This window comes from Hippocampus comes, unplaced genomic scaffold (genome assembly GCF_001891065.2).
Source record: "Hippocampus comes isolate QL1 unplaced genomic scaffold, H_comes_QL1_v1.1 scaffold297, whole genome shotgun sequence".
Lineage (NCBI taxonomy): Eukaryota > Metazoa > Chordata > Actinopteri > Syngnathiformes > Syngnathidae > Hippocampus > Hippocampus comes.
Window position 1 is genome coordinate 146,775 of NW_017805196.1, and position 16,519 is coordinate 163,293.

Below are 16,519 nucleotides of genomic sequence, written 5' to 3' on the forward strand. Positions count from 1 at the left end.
GAGAAAACTCAAGCAGGCATGGGGAGAACTTGCAAACTCCACACATGAAAGCCAGATTCTCTGAATTGAACCCATGACCAATGCACGATGAGGCGAATGTGTTAACCAGTCAGGGATGCTGCCGCCGCTGCACTCAACGCAGTTGTTGAGTATCCATCCATCCATTTTTCCGATCCGCTTTATCCTCACAAGGGTCGCGGGGGTGCTGGAACCTATCCCAGCTGTCCTCCAGCAGTAGGCGGGACACCCTGAATCGGTTGCCAGCCAATCGCAGGGCACACAGAGACGAACAACCATCCGCGCTCACACTCACACCTAGGGACAATTTAGAGAGTTCAATCAGCCTGCCATGTATGTTTTTGGAATGTGGTCGGACACGGGAGCAACCTGGTACAAAACCCATCCAGGCATGGGGAGAACATGCAAGCTCCACAAAAAGAGGCCAGAGTCGAAATGGAACCCTGCACCTCTGCACTGTGAGCCAGACGTGCTAACCAGTCAACCACCGGGCCGCCAGTTGTTAACTAAAGTTCAACATCACGAATATCTATTAACGTTAAATGTTATGGTGCATCAATTGAAGTTGTCTGTTATTGTTAAAATGTTGAATGTTTCATCAAAGGATTGGGATGCAATTAAGTGAATTTTATTTGAACCTTTTATTAATGAAGTTGTCATGACCAATATAGCTCCATCTCCCAAAGCTTCCTCCTCCAATCTCTACCCTCCTTGTAGGCGTGACGGTCTGAGAGTTGACCAACAGCAACTCAGTCCTTCAATGTAACCCTCACCCCCATTGACTTTTTCTGTTCTTCCCCCGACTTCTTTCTTCTACCCCTCACTGAGGCACTTGAGCCCGGAGCAGAAGAAAAGCGGAGCGGAGTCGACGAATTAGAGAGCAGCAGAAAGAAAACAGACTTGGAAGGAGCCCATGCGGAGAACACCATTTCAGATAAGATACTTCATATACAGCACTATACATAACTAAAAAGACATCAGGTCTATTTTATCAACGGAATTCAAACATCTCATATTGGAGCCCCAACAGGAGAGAAATTACTGCAACTGTTTCAATGTGATTCTACATATCTGAGTTAAAACAGCCCCTTGTTTTAACTCAGATACAAGAAGAGACAATCAAACGGTACCATATAGAAAAGAACAAAGTGAAACAGGATTGTCCAGAAACCACCGTTTGAAGACAACAGGAGTGCATGAAAATAAATTAAACCTAGCAGAGGTAAAGAAGACGGCACAACATAAGGATGGCAAACCTCGGTCTACAGTTGTTAGGTTACTTCCTCGCCTTGGGTGGCTGGATCGGCATCATCGCCACAACAGCTTTGCCCCAGTGGAAGCAATCATCATATGTCGGTGATGCAATTATCACCGCTGTGGGTCTGTATGAGGGGCTGTGGATGAGTTGTGCTTCGCAGAGCACAGGACAGGTCCAGTGCAAGATCTTTGACTCGATGCTTTCTCTTGACAGTGAGTACAATGTTTGAGATTGACAAGAGGGGTGATTCCCAACCAGTGTGCCACGGCACATTCGTGTGCCCTGAGAGCTGTAACGGTGTGCCGTGGGAAATTTTCAAATTTCACGTCATTGGTGAGAAAATTATTTCTGAATAACAAATCATTTATCTTTGCCCTTCTATCTATGCCAGCAACAGAGAACAAATATATGATCTTCTAGTAGATGTCAAAAAGTATGAAACTGACGTATGTATCCTCTTTTTGCGACAATTTTGTTTGGTGATGTGCCGTGCGATTTTTTTTTTTCAAGCTGAAAATATGTGCCTTGGCACAGTCAAGGTTGGGAATCATTGGATTAGAGAATATCTACCACACTAACATGCTGATTCCTTTGTCATAAATTAAGTGCATACAGTATGTGCCAAATATATGTTAACAAATACTGTACTCCTATTTTGATTAAATAAATTGCGATACGCGGAAAGGCAAATTATATATAGATTGAAAAAAAAGAATTCTTAAGTGTTTGGCTGAAATGTTGAAAAAAAATCTTAATTTTGTTGTAAATGTTTACTTTTTAAAAATACTAATTTTGTGGTCAGTACATGCATACAGTTGATGATATCCATATCTATATATCTCTCTTTATATATATCTCCATCCATTTTCTGATCCGCTTATCCTCACAAGGGTCGCATGGGGTGCTGGAGCCTATCCCAGCTGTCTTCAGGCAGGAGGCGGGGGACAACCTGAACCGGTTCCCAGTCAATCGCAGGGCACACATAGACGAACAACCATCCATGCTCACATTCACACCTCGGGACAATTTAGAGTGTTCAATCAGCCTGCCATGCATGTTTTTGGAATGTGGGAGGAAACCAGAGGGCCCAGAGAAAACCCACCCAGGCACGGGGAGAACATACAAACTCCAACAGGAAGGCCGGAGCTGGAATCGAACCCTGAAACTATGCAGTTTCCTCCCACATTCCAAAAACATGCAAGGCAAGTTCATGGAACACTCTAAATTGTGTGTGTGTGTGTGTGTGTGTGTGTGTGTGTGCGTGTGCGTGTGCGTGTGTGTGTGTGTGTGTGTGTGTGTGTGTGTGTGTGTACACTTCTTCTTCATCTTTTCGACTGTCTTTTAGCAGTTGGCAAACCAGTTTTGGTGCATTATTGCCACCTTCTGAAATGGAGTGTGGGGCTTCAAAATAACATTTCGCAACTTCCAAACCCTACTATTTAAATGTAACTCACAATAACTTGTCTGTCTGTCGTAATCAAAGCTACACTCTTAACTCTGAGATATTGAACTCATATAATGAAAAAAAACGTTAAATTACGTTTGGAAAAAAAACATCATTTAGTGCCAAAACGTAAAATTCTGCAGCTCCTCAGTTAAGTATCAAGGCTTTGGGAATGATTTCAACATGTTAAATCACAACTCGATGGCAGGAGTGGGTTTGATGAGATTTTAGTCCACACGCAATGTGAGTGTGACGTTTACAGTACGGCAATCCCACATGCGTGGTGAGGTGGGGTGCGAAAACAATGTGGTGGTAAGAACATGGATAAAGTTCAGCGTTCATGCAAAGTTCATGCATAATTCATGCATTCAGTGTTTTTCTTGTCATAATCTGTAATTTTGCAATGAAAGTGCTATTTTTTGTGTTGTTTATGGAAAACGTTTCGATATTTGAGGTATCACAAATGCAAAATATAGCACCAAAGTTAAAGGTCTGCTTGAAATGCATCCTTTCACAAAAAATATTTTTTCTCAAAAAGGATTTTTCTCAGATTCTCAGAACGGCTGGCATTCCTTGAGTTAATAAGTTGTTTTCTTGCAAGCCTGACTTTACTTAACACGATTCCAACAACATGCTTTATTGTCTCTTTTGTGTATATCCCCACCTAATGTACCTACAGTCAATGGAGCCCTCAAGCAAACCCGGCAAAACACACACACACACACACACGAGTAATATTCATAGTTATATATACACCCTACTCACAAAAAGTTCGGGTTATTTGGCTTTCAGGTGAAATTTCAGGATGAGTCTAAAATGCATTCAAACCTTGAAAGGTGAACTTAATGTGACCTTCTCTCAGCTTTTGATTGCACATGGACAACAACTGTTAAATTTTTCTGTACTTTTTGCACAAGTTGCTGTTCTCCAGCGCAGAGCTTAATGGGAAAATTCACAACAGGCATTTGATCTTTGAATTGACCAATAACTGTCCTGGTCCAATTAGAGCCAGTGTTTAAACAGTCATCCTCATCATGCTGTTGATATTTTGACATCATGAGACCAAGACGACACCGACCAATGGATCAACAGTACCTTGCCCCTGTGATCCTTCAAACAGGACTTTCTCATACGGAAGTGGCCACTGAGCTTAGACTGTCACAGAGCATCATCAGCAGTTGCAACAGAGAGACAGAGGGACTGGAAAAATCACGGAAAGAAGTGGACGTCCCTTGGCCCAATCCCATGCTGATGACCACTACATTGTGAACAATGCCCTGAGAAACCACATGATGGATGCCATTCAAATCCAGGCACATTTAAGGGAGGTGAGAGGGACTCAAGTGTCACATCGGTCCATATGAAACTGTTTCAAAACATCAACATGGTCTGCGTGCCATACAAACTGCAAGGGTACCTGACCACACCACCAGACACAGTTATCATCATCTTGCATGGGCCAGGGAACATTTATGCTGGATTGAGGTATCAGTGGGCCTCAGTGCTATTCTCTGATGAAAGTCGATTAACGTTGAACAGAAATGATGACCGCCAACAATGTTGGTGACGTTAAGGAGAGCGCTACGCATCCGCCACTGTTGTCATCGGACAAGCTTTTGGTGGTGACAATGTTAGTGTGGGCGGGTGTGTCCAGTCAGTACAGAACTCCCTGACACTTGGTAAATGGTACAATAACAAGCCCATACTACCTGAATAACCAGTGATTGTGCCCCTACATGATCAACACGGGCCTAATTACATCTTCATGAAGGACAATGCTCCAGCTCATCGAGGTCGCATCATCAGGGAACGGTTGTTGGAGACTGGTGTACCTTGAATGGAATGGCCTGCACTTTGTCCAGACCCGAATCCTTTTGCAAATCTGTGGGATCAGCTGTGTCGCCCTGTAGGGGCTTGAAACTCTGCACCCTAGAACCTCAATGCCCTGAGGGCTGCCCTTCAAGAAGAGTGGGATGCGGTGCCTCAGCAGACACCAAGTCGACCTGTGAACAGCATGAGATGTCGTTATCAAGCTGTAATTGATGCTCAAGGGCACAAGCAGTAATTGATTCTCAAGAGAGGTTGACATTTTTTGTTGTTCGTGTACCCACTATTGTTGTTAACTTGTTTCAATGAATCGTTTGAGATGAGGAAATCACAGGTGCATACTTCTATTTAAATGTCCTACTTTCAAGATATCACTGCGGCATGAACGTTAAACTTCACCAGCTGCCACTACTGACTGCTCAGCAGAACGTTTTGTCTTTCTGAATGAATATGGGCTGTGTTTGGGCAAACACCAATGATGATTCACTCCCTCAAATGTAGGCATCCCATCCCTCTCACACACACACACACACACACACACACACACACACACACACACACACACACACACACACACACACACACAGGCCACGAACATTTGAGCCATCTTAAATGTGCATTGTTGTTAACGTACCGGTAGCATATCAGTCAAAACAGAACATACTGGTGCATATACAGTATGTTATTAATGTTTACCAGACTTTACTACACCACCCTCATGCCTTAGTAAATTCACTTACAATACATATTCACTTTTCATGCATGCATGCATATGTGTGTGTGTGTGTGTGTGTGTGTGTGTGTGTGTGTGTGTGTGCGCGCGCGCGCGCGCGCGCGTGTGTGTGAATCATCTGGAAATATGTCCCCCCCCACTGAGTTATGTGTGTAGGCCTTTGTGTGAAGGACATTCTTTTTGAGAATGCAAATTCACCAGGATTTGCCAACTTGTGATCTGATTCACACGTCTCTTCAATGACTTTAAATGAACATGTTTTATTGTGATGTTTTATCTTTTTCCTTTTACATTCTACTGCCCCCTCTCTTTAGTCCATATCCAGACATGTCGTGCCCTAATGGTGGTGTCAGTACTGCTTGGCCTAATCGGCATCATCATCAGTGTGGTTGGCATGAAGTGCACAAAGGTGGGAGAGAATAACCCAGCAGTCAAGACACGCATTGCAGTGACTGGAGGGTCTCTCTTCCTTCTAGCAGGTATAAGTTGTCATTTTTTACATTTTCATGGCTTTCAAAAAATACATACATTTATGGAATCAGAAGTCTATGAGAAAGAAGTGGTTATTTAGTTCTAATCTTCATAATTGTAAAATGCAGTAAAAAGATACTCAGTAAAAATTTTTTAGTCATGTCTGGTTTTTTTCCATCAAATAACTGTCAAACGTGAAGATGATAAAATATCAATAAGGAATAAAATGCAGGCCGGGAAGATGTCAATTAAAACGTATCTTGTCATTCTATTAGAATGAGCACGATTTTTTTTTTTCCAAAATTGGTCACAGTGATGAGCGGAGACATGTGCAAAATGAGGTTTTTCTTATCTCTGAAGCTGACAAAAACTGCTAAGCCATGTATGTGGATCCCCAAAAAAACAAACTCCTGTTCGAAATATGTACACGTAAAACCCCATTTACTAAACAAAAAAAAAGCATGTGGAATACACTATGTACAAAAATTAACACATGCAACATGAGAGTGAAAAATTAACCAACAAAAAGCATCACGACAAAGGTTGGTGCAAAATAAGGGTGAACAGATTTGTTCTTCCTTGATTTCATATTTCAGTACATGCAACACATGCAAAAAAATATACCCCAAAAAAGCTAGAACTGACATCAAAAATATTTAACTCAAACCCTTCATGCATAATACTACTGAACACAGTCTAAAACAGAATGAAATACATTTTATATTAATATTTTTTAATAAACTTTCGCAGTCCTGATAAAATGCTCCGGTGGGATTGACTGTGCTAAATCCTTTCTTTTGTCACAGGTCTGTGTACATTGGTTTCTGTTTCCTGGTATGCAACACAGGTGTCTTATCATTTCTTCAACCCAAATACCCCAGCCAATGCCAGGTATGTTTCAAGGATTTTGCTTTCCTTTGTACTTAAAAGTCCATCTATAGTCAAGGGGTCCCAGAAAACAAAGACACCAAACAAAACTCCATAAAAAAATGTTTACGAACAAGAACAAAAATGCACCAAACAGGTATGAACAGAAAACGCTGGTCAAACGAACCAGGAAAAACAATACATTAACAAAAGGCGTCTGCAAAAGGCAAGGAAATAGTTTAACCGAGAAAACCTACGAAATGTCAAGAATCTAATTTACACATCACAAACAAAAAGAAAGTCAAACAACTAAACAAAGACTGTACTGTACGTACAAAAACAAGGTACGAAAGGAATAATCGACTGTGACGAGAGCAAACGGTCTAGAAAACAATCACTTGAGCAAGAGCGGCAACATTCGGAGGTAGCCTTCTTCACCATGGAAGCAGCAGAATCCTCATGGAAGCCAAAGATCTATCTCGGAGACACCCTTCTCTCGACAACCCCCACCCCAACTTTCCTCGGGCTGAAATACAGTATGATAGACAGCTTACCTCCAACAAGCATGTACGCTATGTCTCACAGACTATCCAACATCGGACCAACCTCCTCTACAAGCTCTCAGGCTTCTCCTGGGGCTGGCACCCGTCCGATCTCAGGTCTGTGTACATAGCAACCATGAGGAGTGTTGCCGAATATGCTGCCCCAGCATGGAAGCCCTGGCTCTCGGCAACCAACACCAACAAGCTTGAACGCTGCCAACTGCAAGCAGCCAGAGCCATTACAGGACAGGTCCGCTCAACTCCGGCTGAAGCCGTCCTCTTCGAAGCCCTCTTACTTCCCGATTTAAAAATCTATCGCTCCGTAAGGCAGATGACTGGGGCCATCTCGCTACTACCGACGATAGGAGAATTTTATTCCACAAACCCCCTCAAAAGCGCCTGAAACGTTCAGACTGGCGCAGTTTTACCACCCCCATCTTATCCCAACTCAACATCTTACCAGCACCAGACACATCGTGTCCTGCACCTAATTTAAGCTGGCCATTCCCCTCTCTTCCAACAGTCCTTTTTACTCCTGTCCTCAAATCTGCCCCCTCGCAAGTCCAGTTGGCAGATGCCCTCAACACCATTCATCTAAATGGCCCATCGGATCTGTACATCTATACAGATGGCTCAACAGTGTCTGGAACCCGTAACAGGGGTGCCGGAATGGTGATTTGCCGTGACGACACCACGCGCCACTGGTGGAATGCGCCAACGGGGACCTTTAGCAGCTCCTTCCACTCGGAGAAAGCTGCCTTGCTCCATGCCATCAGCTGGCTGCAGCAGAACGACGACTGGTCCTCGGCTTCCATCATCACAGACTGCAGGTCATTGGTGGAGGGCATTTCAAACCTTAGTCCCATGGACCCCGAGATCTCCGCAATTCAATTCACCCTCGCGGCCTTGGGTTCCAAAGGCAAGGTGCAGGTAATCTGGGTGCCTGGCCATTGCAACCTCCCTCGCAATGACTTGGCCGATGAACAAGCGAAGCTCGGCTCATCCCTCCCCGAACCAAATCTAGAACCTGACCCCTCAACGAGACGGGCAATTCTACGCAGAAGCTGCATCCCTCCCCCACCCTCCCACCCACGTCTTGCCACCCTTCTATCCTCAAAACCCAACCTCGCCGAAGAATCTGCGCTGTCGAAGAAAGACCTCGTCGACCTGATCCACTACCGGTCCGGCCACCACCTTCCCTCAGACGCTCTTAGGGAGGTGTGAGGACGCGCGTTGCCGACTCTGCGGAGAGGAGGAAGAGATGGCCGAACACCTATAGCTCCGCTGCCCGGCGCCTATGGTGGAACGGCATCATTGTCAGCTGGGGAATGACTTCGGAGAACTCAGAAGCCTCCCGGATAGCAGTCTAGCCCTACTCAGGATTATCCTGAGGCGCCTCGGGTGACTTAACAACAACAACAAAAGCAGCAACAAGGTCAAAATAATCAGACAAACTGCAGACAGATTGCCAGTCCTTAAATACATGGCTAATGATGATTGGCAGCAGGTGTGCACACTTAAGGGAGGGCCCTAGTCTGCCACCTGCTGGAGACACACAAGAACAGGATGTTTTAGCTGAGTTTTTATAAGTCTTTATAACTTTCTTAACCTTTTTCGAGGTCCGGAACCTTCATTTGTGCATTTACTGAATCGTTTGTAAATTGGAAAAATATATTTTTTAAATTCAAAACTTGTATCGATTTTATTATTGCACAAAATGAACCGTGCATCACTTGTGCACAAAATTACTGGGTCCAAACAACAAAACCAAAAAACATGAATTTCACACTAAAACAAAATTTACTGCAAGTGAATGTTACTTTTGCCGTTACGTGCTATTTTTGCAACCCTCAGATAATTTTCACACACAAAAAAATAAAAATGCTGTTCATTGTCTTTGTTTTCATGTCGACCAGCCTCAAAAAGCGCTGTTCACTAAAACACATCCGGTTGCCCATATTTGGAAGCGGTTGCCGAGCGGCCCTGCCAGTAGCATGAATGTTCTCCAGCTTGTTGGTCTTTTGCTGTTTGCGGTCTGATATCATCCCACCAACCCATCTATTATTGGATGTATTGTCTGATGTCACCGCAACGCCACTCCCGAGTTGAACATTCTTCAACTTGAGGTGCGGAGCTGCAACGGCATAACCCCACCTTGACCATCGTTACAACAGGGTCACATGGTGTTCCGTCATTGCGCCCTGGGAGCACAGAAACAATTAATGGGTTTGTTGATAGTGTGCTGCAGCCAGTGAAAGAAACTTTTACAGACAGACTGACAGAGATACAGAGGGATGGACTCACACACGCACGCATATGCACACACATGCATATGCACACACATGTGAATGTTTCTACGGTTATCGTGATGTCAGTTCGCCCATTGCATTCTCAGACTCCTGATGTTTCCTCCCAAAATGGCGCTGCTGGCATGTTGATGAATTATTCAATTTAATTCTTATTCGATAAATGGATTATTAATCATGGTACCGTGTTTAGAATAGTAGGGGCACATAAAGCATATTACAGCAAAGAAAAATGTTTACTTCACTTCCACTTTAAAATTCCTGGCACTCAACTTATCACACTGATATTTTTTCTCAAGCATCTGGGCCGGCTAAAATGGGCTCTTCGGTCTCTGTCCATCCATCCATCCATCCATTTTACGATACGCTTTATGCTCACAAGGGTCACAGGGGGTGCTGGAGGACATCCCAGCTGTCTTCGGGCAGCAGGCGCAGGACACCCTGAACTGGTTGCCAGCCAGTCACAGGGCACACATAGACATACAACCATTCGCGCTCACACTTACACCTAGGGACAATTTAGAGTGTTCCATTTACCTGCCACGCATGGTTTTGGAATGTGGGAAGAAACCGGAGTACCCGGAGAAAACCCACACAGGCATGGGGAGAACATGCAAACTCCACACAGGAAGGCCGGAGCCGGAATCAAACCTTGCAACTCTGCACTCTGATACCGACGCACTAACCAGTCGTTCGATTCCAGCTCCGGCCTTCCTGTATGGAGTTTGCATGTTTTGCCCGTGCCTGCGTGGGTTTTCTCCAGGCACACAGTTTTTTTCCCACATTCCAAAAACATGCGTGGAAGGCTGATCGAACCCTGTAAATTGTCCCTAGGTGTGAGTGTGAGCGCTGATGGTTGTTCATCTCTGTGTGTCCTGCGATGGGCTGGCCACCGGCTCAGGGGGTCCCTCGCCATCTGCCCAAAGACAGCTGGGATAGGCTCCAGCATAACCCCGCAACCCTTGTGAGGATGAAGCGAATCGGAAAATAGATTGATGGATAGATGGATGAATTGAAACGGTACTGCATTTTACATATTGTTTTCCAATATGTATGTGATGAGTTGACTCTAGTGTTACTTTCTCTTTTGTTGGTTTCATTGATGCTTTGCTTTATTTGCCTTTGTTTTGTCTCTACCCTTCACAAGTGCACTAAAAACAGCTTGTTTTTTAAATTTTATACACATTTGAATTTGACACACACAAACAACACACAACATACTCAACCCTCATCCTTAGTTGTGATGTCCAGTGCGATAATCGCCAAAAGGAATCTGCAAACTGAGATTTTGATCTGCTGTGAAAAGCTATTTTTATTTCGAAAAATAAGTTGAAGGCAGTGTTTGTTTGTTTTTTGTACAGTTACATGTTCATATTCCTCCCTCTTCATCCCGCGATGTACCCCAATACGTTTTGTTTAACAAGTGTTCATTTCTCTCTTTCCTGTGCAGGTATGAGTTTGGCTCAGCCCTCTTTGTGGGCTGGGCAGCAGCAAGTCTGACTGTTCTCGGGGGCTCGTTGCTGTGCTGTTCCTGCTCCAAAGATGACATGCAGGGCCAGCAGTATTATCGGCAATCGCAGCCTTCCACGGCCAGGGAGTATGTGTAAACCCCAAACCACTCCCTTAATCATCAAAACAAGATTTCACTCGGGAATATTAGAGACAGCAATTCACTTTTGTTGTACCAAATCCATTATTGCAGTATCTTAGTCAGGCTGAATAATCACTTGACATCTACCCACCACTAAAATGTTATGCAAACGTGAACACTATGATAACAACCGTTTAGAATTTCATTCAAAACATAACCTGATATATTGTAAATGACATGAAAGGCTCGTGTTGCCACAATTTGCAGGTGAACTGATTGAAAATGTGTATCATAACTTCAGCTGTGTTGAGCAGAAGCAAAACTTGACTTAGGTTTAATATACTGATGGACCTGCACAAAATAGAAATACTAGGTAGAATTGAAATAACAGAAATAAAAAAAAAGTCTGCAGAAGAAGAAATATACTGTTCCCGCATAATACTAAATCTTAATATTTTGACCAAAAATAAATACACATGAGAAATACCCCTTCTTTTGACCAGTACCATGCAACTATCAATAAGTTAAATTATGTGAAGCGTCAACTGTGCCGTGTATAATGTCCATACAACGAGTGACATCATGACCGGTTTAAATCATATAACAACTGGAGTTAAATGACAGTCAGACTAATGCAGGGAAATATGATTCTGTAATAGCAGTGAAGTCTCGTTTAAAATTTAAAAAGGACCTAGCTGTTACAAATAACTATTATCAAAAGCAATTACCGTCCAGTCAAAATAGCACACTCCTGTCTTAACCTTGATTCTTAACGTTCCTTTATGAGAGTGCAATAAACAAATATTCAGTGCATTATGATTAATTAAAAACAACATCATTAAAGTGCATCTTTTTGTCCCCTTAGCTATTGATTGTCAAAGAAGTCATATCTACCACTCGAACACATTGGGAATTGAGCCATTGGCAGATTTCGTTCTGTTTCATGCATCACACAGAAAGATGACAACTACTCACAAACATACTGACAATTAGAAGGCCTTAGCGAGCCTGACACATCTTTCTGAACACTATGAGGTTTAGTGTAAAATTAGTTGTGCAAATCCCTTCTGCTTGAGTCAGTATGTTCTCAACACTCAGATATGCAGAAATAATTTGGCGCAGGTTGGCTTCGGACTGGAGTGGTCGTCTCTCAACTCAACGCCATCCACATTTTGTGAATGATTGGATGTAAAAGCGATTTGAGAATATAAATAAAGAGCAATTTCCTCCAAAATAGTTGAGTGCTATATTACTACACTGTAAACATCTAAAGGCCCACAATAGGGCTGGGCGATATACCTTATTGAAATCAAGATATGAACATTCAAAATAGTATTATTGAAATTAGGAGGATATCATTCATGTGACCTGGCCACACTTTTGTTGCATATAAATTTAAGTTCAACCAACCACATTTGAGTTATAAGTGAAACGACAATCATTTTGTAAGAGGGTGGAGGGACAAGGGCAGAGCTAGCTAAGGACCCACACGCCAGAAATCTCTTCTGCCATTTTCCAGTATTGAACAAGTATTGGTCCTCCCAGATGATGTACTATAGGTCAATGCTGAAGCAATTAAAGTATAAAACTATTGTGATTCGTCACAGATTGCATGTCAAGGGAAGAGAAAATGTCGGGCAGATGCACCACGTTGTAAAAAAGAAAACAAAAAAAGTGAAACAAGAACAGAGGAACACAAATCTAAACGGCAAATCTAAACTGTCAAGGGAATGGATGACATGCACATGACGATTGATGACATTTCGTGACGAGTATCCTCCAAGGACAACAAAGATACAGCAGGAGAAGGAACAAAGGCCGGGAAAAAGCCGGGTGGCTGACACAGTGGGCATGTCAGACACGAAATCAAAAAATAGGAAAGCATGAGACAGACTCAAGAAAAGTTACAAATAGACCAATTAAAACCATTTTTTTAATGGCCCCAAAACACTTCAAGAACATAACATCAAAGGTCCCGACTATGATGTGACACCATTCTTATGGGAAAACGGGTCCCAGTCATCTCAGAAGATCACACAAAATAGTGAGGGTGGCACCCGCATCCAAAAAGAAATTCCGGTGAGCAGTCAGATTTTTCGTCAATGTAGTCTATCCTTGATGTACAAGGGTGAAATAATTGCTTACTAGACTTCACACCGTATTTACACGAACAGTATGTATCATTTGAAATTCTTTACTCATGTTATAATAACAGACATTATTTTACACTGTTGGATGAAACTGGAATACCCGGAGACCTTGTTGCTGCATCACAGTTGATACAATGTTAGAAAGACGATCAGCATGTCGCTATGCCTCAGCCAACTGACACATCTCGAGACAGGTGCAAAATAACGACAGAGGCCGCAAGCCCTTTTTTTAATGCTTTTGGATATTGGGTGAGCCAATGATGAACATATACCAAGTGAGTAGAGTGATGGTCCACGGTGATCACAGTTCTGTGAAAGCCACTTGCAAGAATGATTCTACTCTTTTGTGCTTTGTAGTTTTGGCCTGCAATGTACAGTATGAGACAATAGCACATACCTAACTGTTACATTAATAAAGGTACGGTTGTTGGTGCTCTACCAATTTGAAATATTTCAACCTTTCAACAAATCAAGAGTTATTTTTCTCTATCAAGAATCAGAACAGCATATTATAGAATAGATCGGATGCAATATATCAAGATTACAGATTTTACATTTCGGCTCTCCTTACAGTACTGTATTCTGGTTCACAGGCAGGTTTATCGATTGTATACACTTCTGTCTTTTAATACTATTCTTCTCTTACTTCTCTCTAATTCAGGGCAGAGTTGTTGAGTGAAACTAGTTTCCCTGACTGATCTGCTTTTTATCAAGGATTTTCCGACTGTCCAACCACTTTTTCTCCTTTTTCCTCTTTGCCTTTGACTCACATACATTATTTCTGACTGAATATTGTACACCTATTTGAGATTTTATTCATCTTGTCCTGCACCAGACCTCCATCTTTTGAATTTTGATATTATTGGCATGAGCAAATCTGCTTCATTGAAAAACTTTGCTTGAACATTACATTTTTTTTAATTCATTTGCATCTCCTGTTAAACATTGGTCTGAAACTTGAACTGTGAATTGTTACATTGAATTTTGATTTTCCTTTTAACGATTATGAACTACACAGTACTTTGTTATTATTAAAAACCCAATTCCAATGAAGATGGGATGTTGTGTTCGACATAAAAACAAAATACAATGATTTGTAGGTCACATTCAGCCTATATTTAATTGACTACACTACAAAGACAAGATATGTAATGTTCAAACTGATAAACTACGGTTATTAGAATATTATCATGAATTTAGAATTTTATGGCTGTGAACTACTGTGTGAGAAAATAGCCAAACAGTTTTAGGAGAATGTTCTTCAATGTACAGTTACAAGGAATTTAGGGATTTCAACATCTACAGTCCATATTAACATCAAAAGGTCCAGAGAATCTGGAGAAAGCACTGCATGTAAGTGTAAACATTGAATACCAGTGACCTTTGATCCTTCAGACGGCACATCAGAAAACTAATGTCAGTAAATACAGTTCAGCGCTATATCTCTAAGTGCAACTTTAATCTTGACTCTGCAAAATTTATCAACAACATCTGGAAACACCGCTGGGTTCTTTGGGCCCGAATTCATTGAAGATGGACTGATGCAAAGTGGAAAACTTTTCTGTGGTCTGACGAGTCCACAGTTGAAATTGTTTTCGGAAATTGTGGACGTGTTGTCCACCGGGCCAAACATGAAAAGAACCCTGCGGACTGTTATGGTCGCAAAGTTCAAAAGTCAGCCTCTGTGATGGTATGGGGCTGTGCTCATTCCAATGGCATGGGTAACTTACACGTCTGTGAAGGTACATACAGGTTATGGAGAAACATATGATGCCATCCAAGCACCGTCTCTTTCATGGATGCCCCTGCTACAAGACGATACCAAACCACGTCCTGCGCGTGTTACAACAGCGTGGCTTCATTGTAAGAGAATGCAAATATATGACTGGCCTATCTGCAGTCCAGACCTGCCTCCCATTGAAAATGTGGGGCGCACTGTGAAGCGTAAAATATGACAACGGAGACCGTAGACTGTTGAAGCTGCACATCAAGAAAGAATGGGAACGGATTCCACCTACAAAGCCTCAACAATTAAAGTCCTCAGTTCTCAAAGGTTTATTGAATGTTGTTAAAAGATTGTAAATGTGACCCTGTCCCAGCTAAACAATAAAGTATCAGTTTGAACATTAAATATCTCGTAGCGTATTCTATTTAATAATGGTTTAAGCTGATTTGCAAAAAGTGGGTTTTTGTTTGTTTGTTTGTTTATTTGTTTGGTTGTTTTTTTGTTTGTTTTAAACGCAGAGGGCACCATATTTTTTTTTTAATGTAGCTGACCTCCACAATGGGAATGGTATGGGAGTGGGAGTCATTCTGAATGGGAGCCGAATGGGATGGGAGTCGTTTTCACCAGGACAGGATAGGATTTTTTTTTTTTTACTATGGTCAGACTGGGACGGGACAGGATTTTTCTCTGAGGTAGTGGGATTGGACAGCAGTGAAAATCCACTCCCATGTCAACTTCTACTGCATACCCAACTATTTCGACATCAGCAATTGAATTTTTTTGTTCCTGTAATATGCCCCTTTCAGGGGAAAACATTTCTGAAAGCCTACTTTGTACTGTAGGTCCGATTCCAAATTGCAAGACATAGGAGCCATTCTACCACAGCAGTTCCACTGTACTTTTAAAATTGGTTTTATTATATTGGAGAAGGCCTTTTATGGCATAAAAATTATAACTGACGCATATTTGGTTTTGCTCAGGACTCTTTCATTGACATTTCATGATACTTACACCATACATGTGAAATTACTCAACTCGAGCAGACATAACACCCAATCATGTTTTAGATCTCGAGCATATTGGATCATGCCTTTGTATGGGGTTCTTTTCCTGTTCCCACAGGGAATCTAATATCCACATATGAATTATGTTATTTTGTTTCAATGTGTTAACAAAAAATAAACAACAAAAGAACAATTGTGGGTTCAACATGATCACCAGTCCTGTCTCGGTGCTTCATATACCAGTTTGCTGAAAGAAAAAAAAATAGTCTCACCTAATCAGGGTATATACCACAAAGGCACATTCCACAAAATAAAAAAAATAAAAAAAACAAGCTATTGTCCATGCATAAATGATCCCAAGTTCCGGTGAGATACTCTGACAGCTGCAGGCATGAAAGAGCAGTGGAATCTCTCCACACAGCGTCAGCGTGTAGAAATCTGCCGATGCACTTCATCTGTGAAGGCGCTCTCCAGTGGTGTCAGCGTCCTCGAGGGCTGGATAAGGTTTTGCAGCATGGATGACAGCTTAGCCATCATCGTCCTGTGTCCCACTGTGTCACTTGAGTCCAGCACAGGACCGAT

General features: G+C 42.3%; 1 protein-coding gene across 1 annotated transcript; it reads left to right on the forward strand.

Moving 5' to 3' along the window:
- Positions 1-761: 761 nt before the first annotated feature.
- Positions 762-15,338, forward strand: cldn19 (claudin 19). The gene is made up of 5 exons (XM_019868739.1): positions 762-1,488; positions 5,595-5,759; positions 6,558-6,642; positions 10,917-11,063; positions 13,869-15,338. Exons 1-5 carry the CDS (start codon positions 1,266-1,268, stop codon positions 13,903-13,905), a joined length of 657 nt encoding a protein of 218 aa, XP_019724298.1. The 5' UTR covers positions 762-1,265; the 3' UTR covers positions 13,906-15,338.
- The last annotated feature ends 1,181 nt before the right edge of the window (positions 15,339-16,519 follow it).

Bases quoted from the DNA above. Each gene is read 5' to 3' on its own strand.
- cldn19 (XM_019868739.1), top strand. From the start codon at position 1,266: ATGGCAAACCTCGGTCTACAGTTGTTAGGTTACTTCCTCGCCTTGGGT. The intron at 1,489-5,594 runs GTGAGTACAATG...CCCTCTCTTTAG, and splicing joins CTCGATGCTTTCTCTTGACA to TCCATATCCAGACATGTCGT. The intron at 6,643-10,916 runs GTATGTTTCAAG...TTTCCTGTGCAG, and splicing joins AATACCCCAGCCAATGCCAG to GTATGAGTTTGGCTCAGCCC.